The sequence below is a fragment of the Cygnus atratus genome, chromosome 10, assembly GCF_013377495.2.
Source record: "Cygnus atratus isolate AKBS03 ecotype Queensland, Australia chromosome 10, CAtr_DNAZoo_HiC_assembly, whole genome shotgun sequence".
Taxonomy (NCBI): domain Eukaryota; kingdom Metazoa; phylum Chordata; class Aves; order Anseriformes; family Anatidae; genus Cygnus; species Cygnus atratus.
The window spans coordinates 13,208,282-13,222,927 of record NC_066371.1 but is presented as its reverse complement, the minus strand read 5'-3'; the positions used below and the strand labels follow the sequence as shown (position 1 = coordinate 13,222,927).

Genomic DNA, 14,646 nt, shown 5'->3' with positions numbered 1-14,646 from the left:
GACTCAGACCTGTGTGGGGCCGAGCCGTGCGTGGGGCCGAGCCACCTGTGGGGCCGAGCTGTGAGACTCAGACCTGCGTGGGTCTGAACTGCGGGGCTGAGCTGTGGGACTCAGACCTGCGTGGGGCTGAGCTGTGGGACTCAGACCTGCGTGGGGCTGAGCTGTGGGACTCAGACCTGCGTGGGGCTGAGCCGTGCGTGGGGCCGAGCCACCTGTGAGACCGAGCTGTGAGACCCAGACCTGCGTGGGGCTGAACTGCGGGGCTGAGCTGTGGGACTCAGACCTGCGTGGGGCCGAGCCCTGCGTGGGGCTCATTTCCCCCGAACGTCCGTGAGGGGCTGCCCCGGGGTCCCCGCCCCACGCTGCCCCAGCGGGCAGTGCCGAGGCCTAGGCCCACACCGTAGGCCGCGGCCCCGCCGGCCGCCCCGCCCCGGGCCGCAGGGCCCGGCGCCGCGGTGCCCAGCCCCGGCTCCGCCGCACGAAAGCCCCCGAGAGGCCGGGGAGGAGAGGGGAGGACGGAGGCGGGGGAAGCGCCGGGCCCCGCCGCGGCCTGGGCCGCCCGCGGCCGCCACCGCCTCGGGACTTTCGTGGCGCCGCCTCCCGAGCCCGGCGGCGGCGGCGGCGGCGCGGTGACGTCACGCAGCGGCGCGCGGTGCTGACGCGCGGGGCCGGAGGGGCCCGGAGCGGGGCCGGGCGGCGGCGGCGGGGCCGGACGGGACATGGCGGCGCGGGCCGGGCCGCGGGAAGATGAATAAGGGCTGGCTGGAGCTCGAGAGCGACCCCGGTGAGGGAGCGGGGGGGCTGGGGGGGGGGGGGGCTCTGAGGGGCGGGGAGGGGTCGGGGGGGCTGTGAGGGGAGTGGGGGGGGGGCTGTGAGGGGTGGGGGGGCTCTGAGGGGGGGGTTGAGGGGGCTGCGTGTGGGCTGCGTGGGGTCTGTTTGGGGGGTAGGGGGGCTGTGAGGGGCTGGTGTGTGTGGGGGGGGGCTATGGGGGGGCTGTGAGGGGGCTGTGAGGGGAGTGGGGGCCGTGAGGGGGGGCTGTGAGGGGGGGGTTGAGGGGGCTGTGGGGGGGGGGGCTGTGAGGGGCTGTGTGTGTGCGTGAGGGGGGTGCGGGGGCTGTGAGGAGGGTGTGCGGGGGCTGTGGGGGGTGTGTGGGGGGTGTGTGGGGGCTGTTTGGGGGTTGGGGGGGCTGTGAGGGGTTGGGTGTGTGTGTGTGGGTTGGGGGCTGGGGAGGCTGTTTGGGGGGTGTGGGGGGGCTGTGAGGGGTGTGGGGGGGCTGTGAGGGGTGTGGGGGGGGCTGTGAGGGGGGGCTGTGTGTGTGGGGGCTGTGAGGGGGTGTGGGGGGCTGTTTGGGGGTGGAAGCACCGCCAGGCCCCGATCGGCTCAGGGAGTGGGGGAGGCGCAGCGGGGCTGGGGGGGGGGGAGGTGGGAGGCGGGAGGCAGGGCCTGGGTGCTGTCGGGGCGCCTCGGGGGGGCTCCGAGCCCGGGGGGCTCCGCGGGGGCGCAGCCGGGGTGTGCCGCGGCCGTGGGGTGTGGGACGCCGCCGGCGCTCGTCGGTGCACCGCGAAACGGCCTCAAAGAGGGGAGCGGGCGACTCGTGTGAGCTGGGGGGGGCCTTGGTGCCTCCTGCCGCAGCTGGAGGCTGCCCCCAGCCTCGCAGGTGACCGGGGCTTGCGAGGTGGCTCCTACACCCCGCGCGTGTGGCTGCGGGCAGGCGGGGGGAGAACGCCGTCTCCCCAGGGAAGGTGCCGAGGAGCCCGGCACGGTGCGTGTGCGTGTGTGTGTGTGTGCGTGTGTGTGCCTGCCCCTTCCCGCTGTGGCCGAGCGGCCGCCGGTGCGGTGCCGGCGTCGGATCCGTGAGCTGGGATCCGAGCTGGGTGTCGCGCCGGGGCCTTCAGGCTGCTGCGGCCGGGTGTGAGCCGATCCTACGGGAGGGTGCAGTGGGGAGCTCCGCGTGGATCGCCGAGCTCGTAGGTGATGGAACCAGGCTACCTGCACGGCGTTCGCCTTGGCTGCGCTCAGCAGAGGGTTCTGCGTGCTGTAGGTCTCCTGTCAGCCGAAGTTCTCCTGGTCTTTACCCGTTTGCTGACGCTTAGCAATAGCCCAGATCGTTCCCGTCTTCTTCATCGCGTGATGCCAAAAGCGGGACCCTGGCACGTGGCAGGGGAGGCTGTTTTCTTGCGAGGGAATCCTCCCCACCGGCTCCTTACAGCGAGCTGCACGCCGGCTGTTTCTGCCCCACGGCTGAGCCCTGCTCCGCGAGTTTCGGGTGCGGACGCCCGCTGGTGACGGCAGATCAGACCCGAGCCGGCTGCCGGGGTCCGTGCTGCAGCTTCCTGGCTGCGTCCCGTTGGGTTTGCTGCAGGCAGGCGCCGGGGCCGGGCCCAAAAGCTTTGCAGGGCGAGGAGGTGTCGCCGCTTTGAGGTGTGTCGTTTCAGTAGTGCGCTACCTCCCGCTGAAAATACTTCAGGTTTCATCTCATAGCTCCTGAATGCGAGTGCGAGTCCTTCGGCTAAATTACCGGAGGTGTTTTTGCTCTCAGGAACTTTCTCCCTGCTTTAGTGACTTTTAGCTTTGGTGGTGAAGCCCCCAGGGTCCTCCCTTCTCGGTTAAACCGCTCACATCGGGTTCCTTAAATCCTCTGCGTGTACGGCTGTGTCTCACACTTGAATCCTTACTGCCAGCTTTCAGCAGCCCGTTTCAGGACGCAGGTTTGTTATTCCAGTCCCGAGCTCGCTCACCCTGCGTGCAGGGGGAAGTGCCTGAGAGCCGGGCCGAGCGCCTTCGCCGTGGCACCGCAGTGGAGGCTCCTGCTCGGTCGCTGGTGCCTGGTCATCCTCCCCTTGTCCCCGTGTCACCCGCCAGCCCCTCTGTGGTGGGGGGTGTCGCAGTCGCTGGGGGTGGATGTGGACCCCGGGAGAGAGAGGAAGAAGCCGATGAGTCTTTTGGCCCTCGGGCCACTCCTCTGGCTGCGCCGGGGCCTGGGACCGTGCGTGCCCTCCCTGGGCTGGTGGCGGCCCCCTCTGTGCTCTGCGCGGTGTTTTTTGGCCAGAAGTAACCTTTGGGTTTTGTCCCTTTCCAGGTCTCTTCACGCTCCTGGTCGAAGATTTTGGTGAGTCCAAGACGCCCTCCTGGGAAGCTGGCTTCTTGCTTGATGCTGCCTCTCGCCCTTCCTTGGTAGCCTTGGTACCAGCTTCTGCCCTTTGTTTCCAGGGGTCAAGGGGGTGCAGGTTGAGGAGATTTACGATCTGCAGAGCAAGTGCCAGGGGTAAGTCACAGGCTTGAAAGCGGGGGTTTTGTTAAGCAAAATGCGTCCGTGGGCCTGGGAGCTCCTCGCCAGGCGCTGGGAAGGGCGCGCGCGAGGCCGTCGGTCCCAGAGGTCAGCGCTGACAGCCAGGAGCCTTGGGGCGGGCGGGCTCGTGCTCTTGTGCTAACCCGGTTGGCACTGCAGGCCGTGATGGCAGGTTGGCCCCAGGCACAAAAATGCACAGAGCAAGACCTCGTGCGGGGCAGCCTTCAGGGATTAATCCCTCTGCCCCGTGGAGAGGTCCGGTGTCAAGCCTGCGTGCCTGGAGTGGGGGATTTCTCCCCGTCTCGGTGCTTTGAAATGGCTTCGTGAGTTTCTTAAAGGCTGCGGGCCGGTCTCCTTTTGAAAAGGAGTACCAGGTATTTATAAAAGAAGGGATTGTTTGGTGGCCAGGCGCTGTTCTGGAAGGCAGCGAGTGCCCAGAGGTGGATCTCTCCTCCTATTTCTGTCGTGAGCCTCATAAGACCTGTCAAACCTGAAAACTTTTCAAGCTTGCCGTTGTCCAGAGCATCAGTTTAGGGGGGTGCCCTGGGTAGCGGGGGGCTCGTGGCAGGGGTGGTCGCTTCCAGCGAGACGTGGCTGGTGGTTCTGCTTTCCCTGCCTCTCTGCCGGGTGAGACAACGGCCGCGGCTCCGGGCGGAGCAGCCCCACCGGTGTGCTCTGCCCAGCGCGGTGCAGTCGCTGACTCCTCCCCGCAGCCCTGTGTACGGCTTCATCTTCCTGTTCAAGTGGATCGAGGAGCGCCGGTCGCGCCGCAAGGTCTCTACCCTGGTGGATGAGACGTCGGTGATCGACGATGACATCGTTAATAACATGTTCTTTGCTCACCAGGTAGGCTGGGGGCAGCCCCCGCGGCGCCTCAGGGCGGGCTGGCGGCACGATCTCCCCTGGGCGGTGAGGCAAAAGGAGCTGCGGGTGGGGAAGGAGGAGATGCCAGCCTGGCGCTGGGGATTTGGGGGTGCCTTCAGAGCTCCGGGGAGCGGCCGAGCGGTCTCGGTGGCAGCACAGCGTCTCTGCAGGGCGTGGAGTGCTGCGGAGACCCCGCTGGCTGCTCGGGAGGAGGCAGCGCAGCACCGAGCGGCTGCGCTGCTTTCACCGTTCCTGCGGGCTGCTTCTCCTTCCCGGGAGTCTCTGCCCTGAGCCACAGGTTGGAGGGACCCAGGGAGGGCTGAGAGCCTGCCTGGGGCCCGCGCTGCCAGCAGGTGCCCACAGGGGCACGGTGGGGCCTGCTGAAGGAGGCCGATCTCCTCTGCCCCTCCGAGAGACCAGCTGTACCTCAGGTCGCTGCGCTACGAGCGGTTCTCGCGTCGCTGCTTTGCTTTGGTTATTGGTGACGGGGGGGGGGGGGTCGTCAAACAGTTGCGCTGTTCCTGCTGTTGAGAGGCCCTTGTGTCGCCCCCCCAGCTGATCCCCAATTCCTGTGCCACCCATGCCCTGCTGAGCGTCCTCCTGAACTGCAACAATGTTGACCTGGGCCCCACGCTGAGTCGCATGAAGGATTTCACCAAAGGATTCAGCCCTGAGGTAGGGGCAGAGGTGTGCAGGGCTGTGCGCTGCTGTGGCCCTCTCCTGCTCCCCTGAGGACCGTGCTTTGGCGAGCTGGCTTCTCCGCAGCCCTTCGTGGCTGCCTGAGCATCGCCTCTTCTCCTGGACCTTCCCACCACACGCTGGTCACTTCGGCTGGGAGGCAGGGAGCGTCTTCTGCTGTGTTGCTCCCTAGCCCAGACGTGCTCGAAGTCTGTGCTCAGATGCACTCCTGCCTTCAGACCTAGCTCGAAGTCTGTGCTCTCCACAGCTGTAATCCCCCTCACGTCTCCTTGGCAGTTGCGTGTTCCTCTCGTCACGGGTCTTTACCTTGTAACTCAGCAGAGCACGGTTACGAGCTGCTGGAAGCTGTTCTTAAAACCCTGCGTGTGGACGGAGGGAGCGGGGAGCTGGTGGGTGGAGTATTTTATTATTTTCTTACCGCTTCTCCGTTGTTTCCCTCTCCTGCTCTTCGCTGCAGAGTAAAGGCTATGCCATCGGCAATGCCCCTGAGCTGGCCAAGGCCCACAACAGCCATGCCAGGTGAGCGGGGATGCCTCTCGCAGCTCGGTTCCGCTGGAGCGGGCTCCCCGCTGACCTCCTGCCTCTCTCGCCCTCGCAGACCAGAGCCACGGCACCTGCCGGAGAAGCAGAACGGCATCAGCGCTGTGCGAACCATGGAGGCTTTTCACTTTGTCAGCTACGTCCCCATCAAGGGACGGCTGTTCGAGCTGGACGGGCTGAAGGTCTATCCCATCGACCACGGTAAGAACCTGCCTGCCACCGCTTGTTGAAGGGACACCCTGGCCTGTCCGCGTCTGTGTTGTTTTTCATTGTCAGTGAGCGTTAGCTGGGCTCTGTGGAGAATCATTCCAGCGGCTCCCAGGTTTGTCCTGAGTTTTGATAGCTCCTTTTGGAGCCTCTGTGTCAGAGCCTGCGTGTAGAAAAACAATTATTTCTAAGTGCATCGCATTGCTTTTTTCCAGCCGTGCCGTTTTCCTCCACAGTTGCTCAGGGCCGTGAGGTCCTTCTGCAGCTCTGCGATGTGGCGTCACGAGCAGAACCTGTCCCCTCCTTGCCCACCCCCTGTGCCAAATCACTGCTGCATGCTGAGGCCTGAGGTCCCCAACAGAGATCCCAGCAGCACTGCTTGGGTTGCTCCTCTTACAATCTGACTGCTCCGTTCTGTCTTTCAGACGCTTGCTTAGCCCTGCTAGGGCTTTGCTTCTGTTTCTCAGGCCCTTTTGTAAGGCACCCACTTAGAGAAACCTGCTTGGGTTTCTTAAGGACAGCAGCAGATGCAGTGCCAGGCGAGGTCTAAGCTCCAGAGCTGGGATTTCCTTGGACTTTGTGAGTGCAGAGCCTGTGAATTCCGTGCGTTCGATAGGGTTCCCAATCCACCTTGCAGCCCTGCAGATAAGGAACGGTTTCCGTTCAGCAGACAGGGGCAGGGTGTTCCGCGTGTGGGCTGCGTGGTGCTGGCAGTGTGGTTGGTCCTTCTGGCCCCTGGCCCCCTTCTCGACTGGGTCTCTTGTTCCCTGCAAGGGAGCCGTGAGACTGCCTGGTGGGAGCGGCAGCGTCCCTGCCTGTTGCCGTTCTGAGTCTGAAGCGGGAGCCTCGGCCTGCGCTGCTAATTCTCGCTCTGCCTTACTCCAGGGCCGTGGGCTGACGATGAAGAATGGACAGACAAGGCCAGGAGAGTGATCATGGAGCGCATCGGCCTGGCCACTGCAGGGTAATGTCCCAGCCCTGCTGCAGGCTCTGGCTCCACCTCCGCTGCCCCTGGCTCGTTTCTGCTGGTCTCTGATGAGTTGTGGGGGGGGAGACCGTTGCCTGGGAGGGGTGCGGGTGCACTGCCTGTTCCCTTTCCCTGCCCCTGCCCTGGAGCGTGCAGAGGAGCTGCGCTCTGTGCGGCGCAGTCCCTGCGAAGCGCCGTGCAGGACAGGAGTGGCCGCGTCAGGTCCCTGTTTGCTGAAGTCCGTGGGAGAGAGAATGGGGCTGCTGGTCCTGGGCCGGGCCTCCTGATGTGGGCAGAAATCTGAACGCCGCTGCCTGCAGCGTGGGGAGGAAACACGAGGAAGTAGAGATCTGTGCGCAGCTGCAGGGCTGCGGACTTGTTGGGATCGTGGAGGTGTGGTGGGGTGGCTTGCGTGACCGGAGTGCTGCGGTGGAGAGGGACGGGCTCTGCGGGACGGGCAGAAACGATGAGGGGAGCGGTTGGAGCGCAGGGAGCTCTGCCGGGGGGTGGGTCATGAGGCAGCTGAGATCTCGAGGGACAGGATTAGAGAGGAGATGGGTATGGGTGGCATCGCAGCGGGTGTCAGCTGTGGGCTGCCTAACCAGGAAGACAAGCGGATGAGGCCTTCCCCAGACAGCCAGAAGTAGCCTCATGTTCCCAGGCCTTGGTCCTCACGGGGCACTTCGGCCCTCCCGGTGTCTGCTGGAGGGCAGGTACTGATCTCGGCAGCTGGGGGAGAGATTTGGGGACTGGAGGAAAGCAATTGTCACTTCTGTCTTCAAGAAGGTCAGAGGGAGGGCCCAGGGAACTGCAGGCCAGTCAGCCTTACCTGGACCCCTGGAACTGTGATGGGACAGCTCATCCTGGAAACCATTTCCAGCCACGTGAATGACAGGAAGGTGATCAGAGGTAGTCAGCGTGGAGTACCCCACGGCGCAGTCGTGCCTGACCTGCCGGGTATCCTCCTGTGATGGGATGACTGGCTTGTAGATGAGGGAAGCTTTTGGATGAGGGAAGAGACGTGGATATTCTCTGCCTTGACTTCAGCAAGGCTTTTGATCTGTCTCCCAGGAGATTCCCGTAGAGAAGAAGATGCATTATGGTTTTAGAGGAGCAGGCAGCGAGGTGGTTTGAAGCCTGGCTGAACAGCCAGGTTCAGAGGGTGGTGGTCAGAGGCACGGTCTTGTTGGAGGCCAGGAGCTAGCGGAGTACCGCAGGGGTCAGCAAGTGTGATGTGTGCCCTGACTCCCTGCAGGGAGCCGTACCACGACATCCGGTTCAACCTGATGGCAGTAGTGCCCGATCGGAGGATGAAGTATGAGTCCAAGCTTCACATCCTGAAGATGAACCGCCAGACTGTGCTGGAGGCCTTGCAGCAGGTAGGAGGGCCCAGGTCCCGAGGGAGTACAAGGTTCAGATGGTAACAGGCTCTGCTATCAGGGGATCTCGCTGTGCTGTAGGGACCCTGCATGGTTCTTTTTTGTTTGTTTTTTCTTTTCGTGAGACCTCCTCTGGGAAGAGGAGATATCCTTGTTGCTGCTTGCCCTTTTGCTGCTCACCTGGGAGGTTATCCATAAAGTTGGTGGTTGATTGTGTGCGTGGGTGCTCAGAGGTTGGCTTGCCCTCGCAAATTGTCCTTCGGTGATGCCCTAGTGGGAGCAGTGTGGTTTGGGTCACCCTGGTCCAGTACTCACTTCTGGTCTATCATTTGCCTTCAAGCTTATCCGAGTCACTCAGCCTGAGCTGATCCAGACCCAGAAGTCTCAGGAATCTCAGCCTACCGAAGAGGCAAAGCCAGCCAGCAGCAAGACCGTGACTCCAGAGAGCACCCATCCAGGTAGGCCCCTGTGCCAGGGGTGTTGCAAGCTAGCATGGCCTGCTATGAAGCGAGCACGTCTTGGCACAGGCTGGTGATGGTGTCTGGCTGACCTGGAGCTTGAGAAACTTCTGTGGTTGGCTTTGTTTGTTTTTTTTTCTCCGACCCCAGCTCCGTGTGCAGGGTGCTGGGATATGGCTGACCAGGTCTGCTGTAGATGCTTGAGTGCCTGGGAGGAGTGTTGGAGGGAAAGGGAGCTTGAAAAGGGGGAGGGCTTAGGTTTGGGGACACTTGTGACGGCTGGAAGCGGAATGGGAAGTGGCTGTGATGCTCTGCTCATGGTCTGGTGGAGCATATGAGCTCTTCTGTTACGTGGGACAGGAGAGGGGTGGCAGAGGACACTGAGTAACCAGCAGTGGATGTGAGAGGCTGCGCGGTGCTTGTGTTGCAGAGAGCACTGATGAGCCCACGAGCCAGGGCCACCCTGCGGCCACACAGAGCCCACCCACCCGATCCAAGCCAGTGGTGAAGACGTCAGCAAGCACCATCAACGGGGCGCCTCCAGCAAACCCCAACCCCATCATGCAGAGGTTGCCAGCCTTCCTGGATAATCACAACTACGCCAAATCCCCCATGCAGGTGGGTTGGAGCTCCAGGCTCCAGTCAGGGGTGCTGCTGGCCTTCCGCTTCGAGTCCCCCACCTCCAGGGGATTGTTGCTGAGCAGGTCTCGGCCCTTTCCCTGCCTCGCAGTGTGCCTGCCCTCGTGCTCCTCAGGCTGGAAGGGCGGAGGGTAAAAAATGACCCGACAAAAGAGGTTGGCTTTAACGTGGGTCGCTTAGTTGGTGGGAATCACTGCATTGCGGGGGAACATCGGTTTTGGCGTGAAGGGGGCTGGGCAGGGACAAACAGTTGGCTTGAGCATGAAGTCTGTGTGAGCGAAGTGCAGAGGAAGGAGCTTCCCATGGGAACCACATCCAGGAGCTGCTGTTGGAGGACTGGGGAGGATCTGGGTTGAGGGGTGTGGGGTGGCAAAGGACAGAGCCCAGCTCCCTTTTCTGCTGCTGACCTGGGTACACGCAAGCCAGCAGTGCTTAAATGGACCCAAACTGTGAGCTCGGGTGTCTCCTGGCTGCTGACACTCCGTGTCCAGGTCCTGCTCTGCACCGAGCTAGACCCAGAAGTACTGCAGACAAGCTCGCGGCCAGAGCAGTTGCACGGGGGGCAGCTGTTCTTCAGGGGCACATGGGCAGCGATTTCCAGCTGAGCAAGCGTACACAAGAGTTCCTGTCCACGGGGCTCTTCCTCCTCGCCCAGCTGTCAGCAGGCTGTCAGTGATGGTATTTTGCAGGAGGAGGAAGATCTTGCGGCAGGAGTGGGTCGCAGCCGGGTCCCAGTCCGACAGCACCAGCAGTACTCGGATGATGAGGATGACTATGACGATGATGAGGAAGAGGAAGTTCGTAACACCAACTCAGCCATCAGGTAACGGCTCGAGCTGAGGCAGGGGACAGAGGGAGGCTTATCTTTGTGCCTGGCTCTGTGGGGTGCTGACCGTCGCAGGACTGCCTGCAGTGACTTCCAGATCTCTTTCCTGAGCATGATTAGCTCTGTTGCAGTATGTTACACTCTGTGACCGTAACGTGTGTGCAATTCGGACTGTTTTTTAGTTTGCCTGGCATTTTACTGTTCACTCCTTGGATTTTGTGAAACCCTTCTGTTGCTCTTCATAATCAACTCTGAATTTTGGCTGCCCTGAGTAACTGTGTATCTGGGGCTTCTCTGCTTCCCCCCTTCTCCAAACATTCCTGGACAAAATGAATGGGCCAGCACTGGGGGGCTCCTTCATAGCCTGCCCAGCTTTTCTTTTCTTTCTCCTAGGGCTTTTCTGGTTGCCGTGTGGGTGGTGGAGCTCGATCTGGGGAAGGTCACCTCATGGCTGATAAATTGCCGTGCTTTTTGGGCAGAGGGTGTCAGCTGCGCATCAGGGTGCCCGGTGGTTGAGGACGTGTGGTGTGCTCTGCTTGGGGGGCTTCATTTTTTCACCCCCTCTGTAGGGGTACCTGCAGCTGAGCAGCTTGGTGGGGTGGGCTGCTGCCAGAGATGCTGGTGGCAAGGAGAGCAACCTAGAAATGTTCCAGGCCTCGCTTCGTCCTAGGACGTGGCCTCAGGTGCTGAGTGTGGGGCTGGCAGTGCCTGTACAGCTGCAGCTGGGCCCCCCAGCTCCTTCCCCCCAGCTTCACCTTCCCTTCTGCATCCCTGGGCAGGTACAAAAGGAAAGGGCAAGTAAAGCAAGAGCATGCAGCCGGGGCTGCGGATGGCCAGCTCTCTGTCCTCCAGCCGAACACCATCAACGTCCTGGCCGAGAAGCTGAAAGAGTCGCAGAAGGATCTCTCCATCCCCCTGTCCATCAAGACGAGCAGCGGTGGAGCTGCCGTGGCGGTTGTCACTCACTCCCAGCCCTCTCCCACCCCCAGCAACGAGAGCACAGACACCGCCTCCGAGATCGGCAGCGCCTTCAACTCCCCGCTGCGCTCTCCCATCCGCTCGGCCAACCCCACCCGCCCCTCCAGCCCCGTCACCTCCCACATCTCCAAGGTCCTCTTCGGCGAGGAGGACGGTCTGCTGCGCATTGACTGCATGCGCTACAACCGGGCCGTCAGGGACCTGGGGCCCATCATCAGCTCTGGGCTGCTGCACCTCACAGAGGACGGCGTGTTTTGCCCGCTGGCTGTTGCAGGTAGGTGCCCGCTGTCCCTGGGGGGTGCCCTGGGGTGATGGGGCTGTGTCCTTCGCTATGGCTCCTAACGCTTTTCCCCTGCGCGCAGATGGGGGGAAAAGCTCCCCCTCGTCCATCAAACCCGGTGAAGAGGCCCAGGTTGCCATCAAACTGGAAGAGAAGGAGGGCAGTGAGGCCAGTGACAGCAAAGAGAAGGTGGGACTTGGCAGGACCAGTGATCACCCTGGGGGGGAAAAGTATTCTCCCAAGGTGAGTTTTGTGCTGCGACAGCCCTAGGAACATGGAGCCCCCTGTGCTCGCCCAGAGACGCAGCAGCACTGGCAGTGACCGAACCACACATCGTGCTGCCGCAGCTGTGCCTTGAGGCACAGGGCAGTGCAGGTTTTGTGCCTTGTATTGTCTTGGGACGCCTGTGTTGGCAGTGGGGAGAGCCGCTGCTTCCTGCAGTTGAGATGTTCTCCGTGCTCTACTTTGGGACCCTGCTGAGACCCTGCCCAGGTCCCTTGGCACCCCAGCTCCCAGCCTGCTGTAACTTTATTGCCTGTCTCTGCCCCCTAGCCAGCAACAGGACCAGGCTTGGGCAGCACGAGCACACGGAGGTCTCCCTGCAGGATAGCTGCCTGGAAACATGTCTTCTGTTTTACTCAGAAGGGAAATCCTCAAGCTGTGTTAGTGCAAAGAACCAGGGCTGGGCTCAGGCAGAATACGCCTGTGAACAACAGCTCACCTGTGGCTGGCCTTAGCACCAGCTGATTGATTATCCTGACCCGGATGTTCCCTATGATGAAATGCAATTTTTAAAAAAATTTTTTTCTCCCCTCTGGCAAGTGTTTTTTTGTTTTGGTGAATCCTAGCACAGAGAGGAACACCCCCAGCTCACCCCTGCAGCTCTAGGGCTGCGTGCTGGCAGGCACGGGGTCCGTCTGCTCACGTTTGCTCTGCTTGGTCCTGTCAGGAGCTGCTGGCACTGCTGAAGTGTGTGGAGGCAGAGATTGCAAACTACGAGGCCTGCCTGAAGGAAGAGGTGGAGAAGAGGAAGAAATTCAAGGTGTGTTTGTTGCTGGATCACTTGTGTTGCTGATTTAGCTCCCTGAAGGCTTCCATCTGTGGTCAAGCTTATGTCAAAGTGGAGGGAGGGTGGTTCAGCTGACAAGAGCGATGGGAGCATCTGAGGTCTCTTTCCGTTACCAAGCAGCCAGGTACGGGAGCGCTCCTGCTGGGGCAGATTGAGGCCCCTGGGCAGCCCGGGCTGGAGGAGGGCGGAGGAGCTGTGCAGCTGGGACACTGCTGAGCATCAGCACTGCTAGGAGGAAGGGTGGGCACCTCTGTGCCTGGAGGCCTGGCAGGGTTCCTCCTGTGCCTTCTTGTGCGCTGGGCTGGGGGCTGAGACCCTTCCTGCTCTGTTCCCCTCAGCCTGGGGCTGGGCCAGGTACTACACCGGTTCTTGGCCCCGTGTGCTCTCCTTTCTCCCTGCCCCATCTGTAGTTACGTATGAACTTGCATTCTATTTGTAGATTGATGACCAGAGGAGGACCCACAACTACGATGAGTTCATCTGTACCTTCATCTCCATGCTGGCCCAGGAAGGTGAGATGTGGAAACAGAGCGTGGGGTTCGGGTTCAGCCTGGGACCTCCCGGCACTGAGCTGCAGGGAGCTCCATGGGCTTCGGGTGAGAGGGAGGGCTGTGCTCTGGCGTCAGCAATGCCAGCACCCAGCACCCTCTCCAGCGCGTGGTGGCCGTTTGCAGCACTGCGTTACAGCACCTTTGCTGCCTCTGTCCCTGCAGGCATGCTGGCAAGTCTCGTGGAGCAGAACATCTCCGTCCGCAGGCGGCAGGGAGTCAGCATCGGCCGTCTCCACAAGCAGAGGAAGCCCGACCGCCGGAAACGCTCCCGTCCATATAAAGCCAAGCGTCAGTAGCCTTGGGGTCAAGATTGTGAGGAACTGGCCCTTGGGGCTTTGGGCAGTGGCACTTGGATGTATCTTACCCTTTGCCCGAGGAAGAGGGACCCTAGTGAGAAGCCCTTGGCTGAAGTGGAGCCTCGGGACAAACAGAAATTGGGTTTTCCTCTGAGCCTGAGTTGTGAAAGGCAGAAATGCCTTGTCTCAAGGAGAGACCCTAAAGCAACAGGCGAGCCTGAGCTGCCAGACTGGGCCGTGGCCACGCGCAGACGCCCTGGGCCTGTGTCTCTGTGCCGTGGCTGAGGACTGCGGCAGGAGGGGAAGAGCCCACCTGGTAGTGGTGGGCCCGGTGGGGGGACACCGGCGATGCTGGTGTGAGGCTGTGCTGGCCGCAGCTGGCTGTGGCTTGCGTCCTCCTGTGTGTGCAGGCCTTCAGCTCTGCGCTTCCCCAAGACAGTCACGTCTGTTTCCTGTTCCTCTCCCTCCCTTTACAAAATTTATTTTCTGGTTCTGATCCACACTTTGGCTGTTGCTGAGCAAGGTGGTGGCTCCTGGACAGAGCTCTTCTCCAGCACGGCTGGCCTGCGTGAACACAGCTCTGTGCTGCCCAGTTCCCCGAGCTGGCTGATGCTCCAGGGATGGCAGTGCCACCTGCCCACACAGCCAGGCTCCCCCTCTGGCATTGCCCCTGTGGGTGGGCTCAGCCCTGGAGTGGGGCCTTGTCCCCGGCCCAGTGGGGGTGCTGGAGGGCCCTGCTTCCACAGCTGCTCTCCTAGGGACCAGCTCCGTGGCCCTGGCCAGTGCCTTTGGGTCACACAGGGTTGCTCCAGGCCTTGTCCCAGGTTGGCCTTGGTGCTGTGGGGCTTGGTGCTGGGGTGGAAGCCGGCTCTGGAGTTGCCTAGTGCCCTTGATGGAGCCTTTCAGCGCGGGAAGAGGTGACAGCGTAATACCCAAGGCGCAAAGGGAGCTTCAGTGGCAGGCAGAAACTGAGGGGAGCCCGAAGCTGCTTCTCCTGCCCAAGCCGCTCACTGCTTGCTACCCGAGAGCTTGCTGGTGTGGGCAACACCCTGGTTCGTACTGCAGCACACTGGCACAGCCTGCCTACCAGCCCTATCAGCGCTCCTGCACGTGGTTTTCTCCCCCATCCTCAGCAGCCTGGCAGAAATCTCAGAAGCCAGAGGCTGGTGCCTCTCCCCTGAGGTGAAGGCAGGAGGAGCTGAGATGGGGACAAGGGGAACAGACACCGGAGAGGACTGAATTTGCCAAACGTGAAAATTTGTACAGATCTTCACTGTGGAATGAAACTCTTTTTTTTTATTATTTGTTGAAGGAAAGAAAATCCTTCTACTTCTTGCTGTATCTAATACCAAGTGCTGTACATAATGGATCTGTCTGAAGGAATAAAGCTATCCTGTAACAGCTATCCAAGGGAGTGGGGTGTGAGGGAAGGGTGAGGCACCTGTGAGTACTAGAGCTGGGTCCACTGCTCTGTTTTTGACAAACTGGCAGCTCTTCTGTGGCGCTAAAAAGCTTGGTGCAATTGTGGGGAGTGCAGCAACAACAAGTGAAGGTGCTGCTGGTGGAGCTGAGCTTCTCATTTGTAGTGAAGGGTACGAGGAGCA

At 61.6% G+C, this 14,646-nt stretch overlaps 1 protein-coding gene across 2 annotated transcripts; it reads left to right on the top strand.

Moving 5' to 3' along the window:
• The first annotated feature begins 660 nt into the window (after positions 1-660).
• On the top strand, positions 661-14,447 carry BAP1 (BRCA1 associated protein 1). Of its 2 annotated transcripts, none has more exons than XM_035546943.1 (17): positions 661-784; positions 3,080-3,109; positions 3,211-3,265; positions 4,003-4,135; positions 4,709-4,828; positions 5,310-5,371; positions 5,451-5,593; positions 6,485-6,563; positions 7,822-7,945; positions 8,286-8,403; positions 8,834-9,021; positions 9,732-9,865; positions 10,648-11,120; positions 11,209-11,369; positions 12,076-12,168; positions 12,635-12,707; positions 12,909-14,447. In XM_035546943.1, exons 1-17 carry the CDS (start codon positions 748-750, stop codon positions 13,040-13,042), a joined length of 2,157 nt encoding a protein of 718 aa, XP_035402836.1. In that variant the 5' UTR covers positions 661-747; the 3' UTR covers positions 13,043-14,447. The 2 variants fall into 2 exon arrangements, with proteins under 2 accessions (XP_035402836.1, XP_035402837.1); XM_035546944.1 differs by having other exon boundaries at positions 687-784; positions 11,209-11,315.
• The last annotated feature ends 199 nt before the right edge of the window (positions 14,448-14,646 follow it).

What these genes read in the sequence shown, in the direction of transcription:
- BAP1 (XM_035546943.1), top strand. Translation starts at nt 748, where the DNA reads ATGAATAAGGGCTGGCTGGAGCTCGAGAGCGACCCCG. An exon ending in GGGAAAAGTATTCTCCCAAG is followed by an intron (nt 11,370 to 12,075) that starts GTGAGTTTTGTG and finishes TGGTCCTGTCAG; the next exon opens with GAGCTGCTGGCACTGCTGAA. An exon ending in CTCCATGCTGGCCCAGGAAG is followed by an intron (nt 12,708 to 12,908) that starts GTGAGATGTGGA and finishes CTGTCCCTGCAG; the next exon opens with GCATGCTGGCAAGTCTCGTG.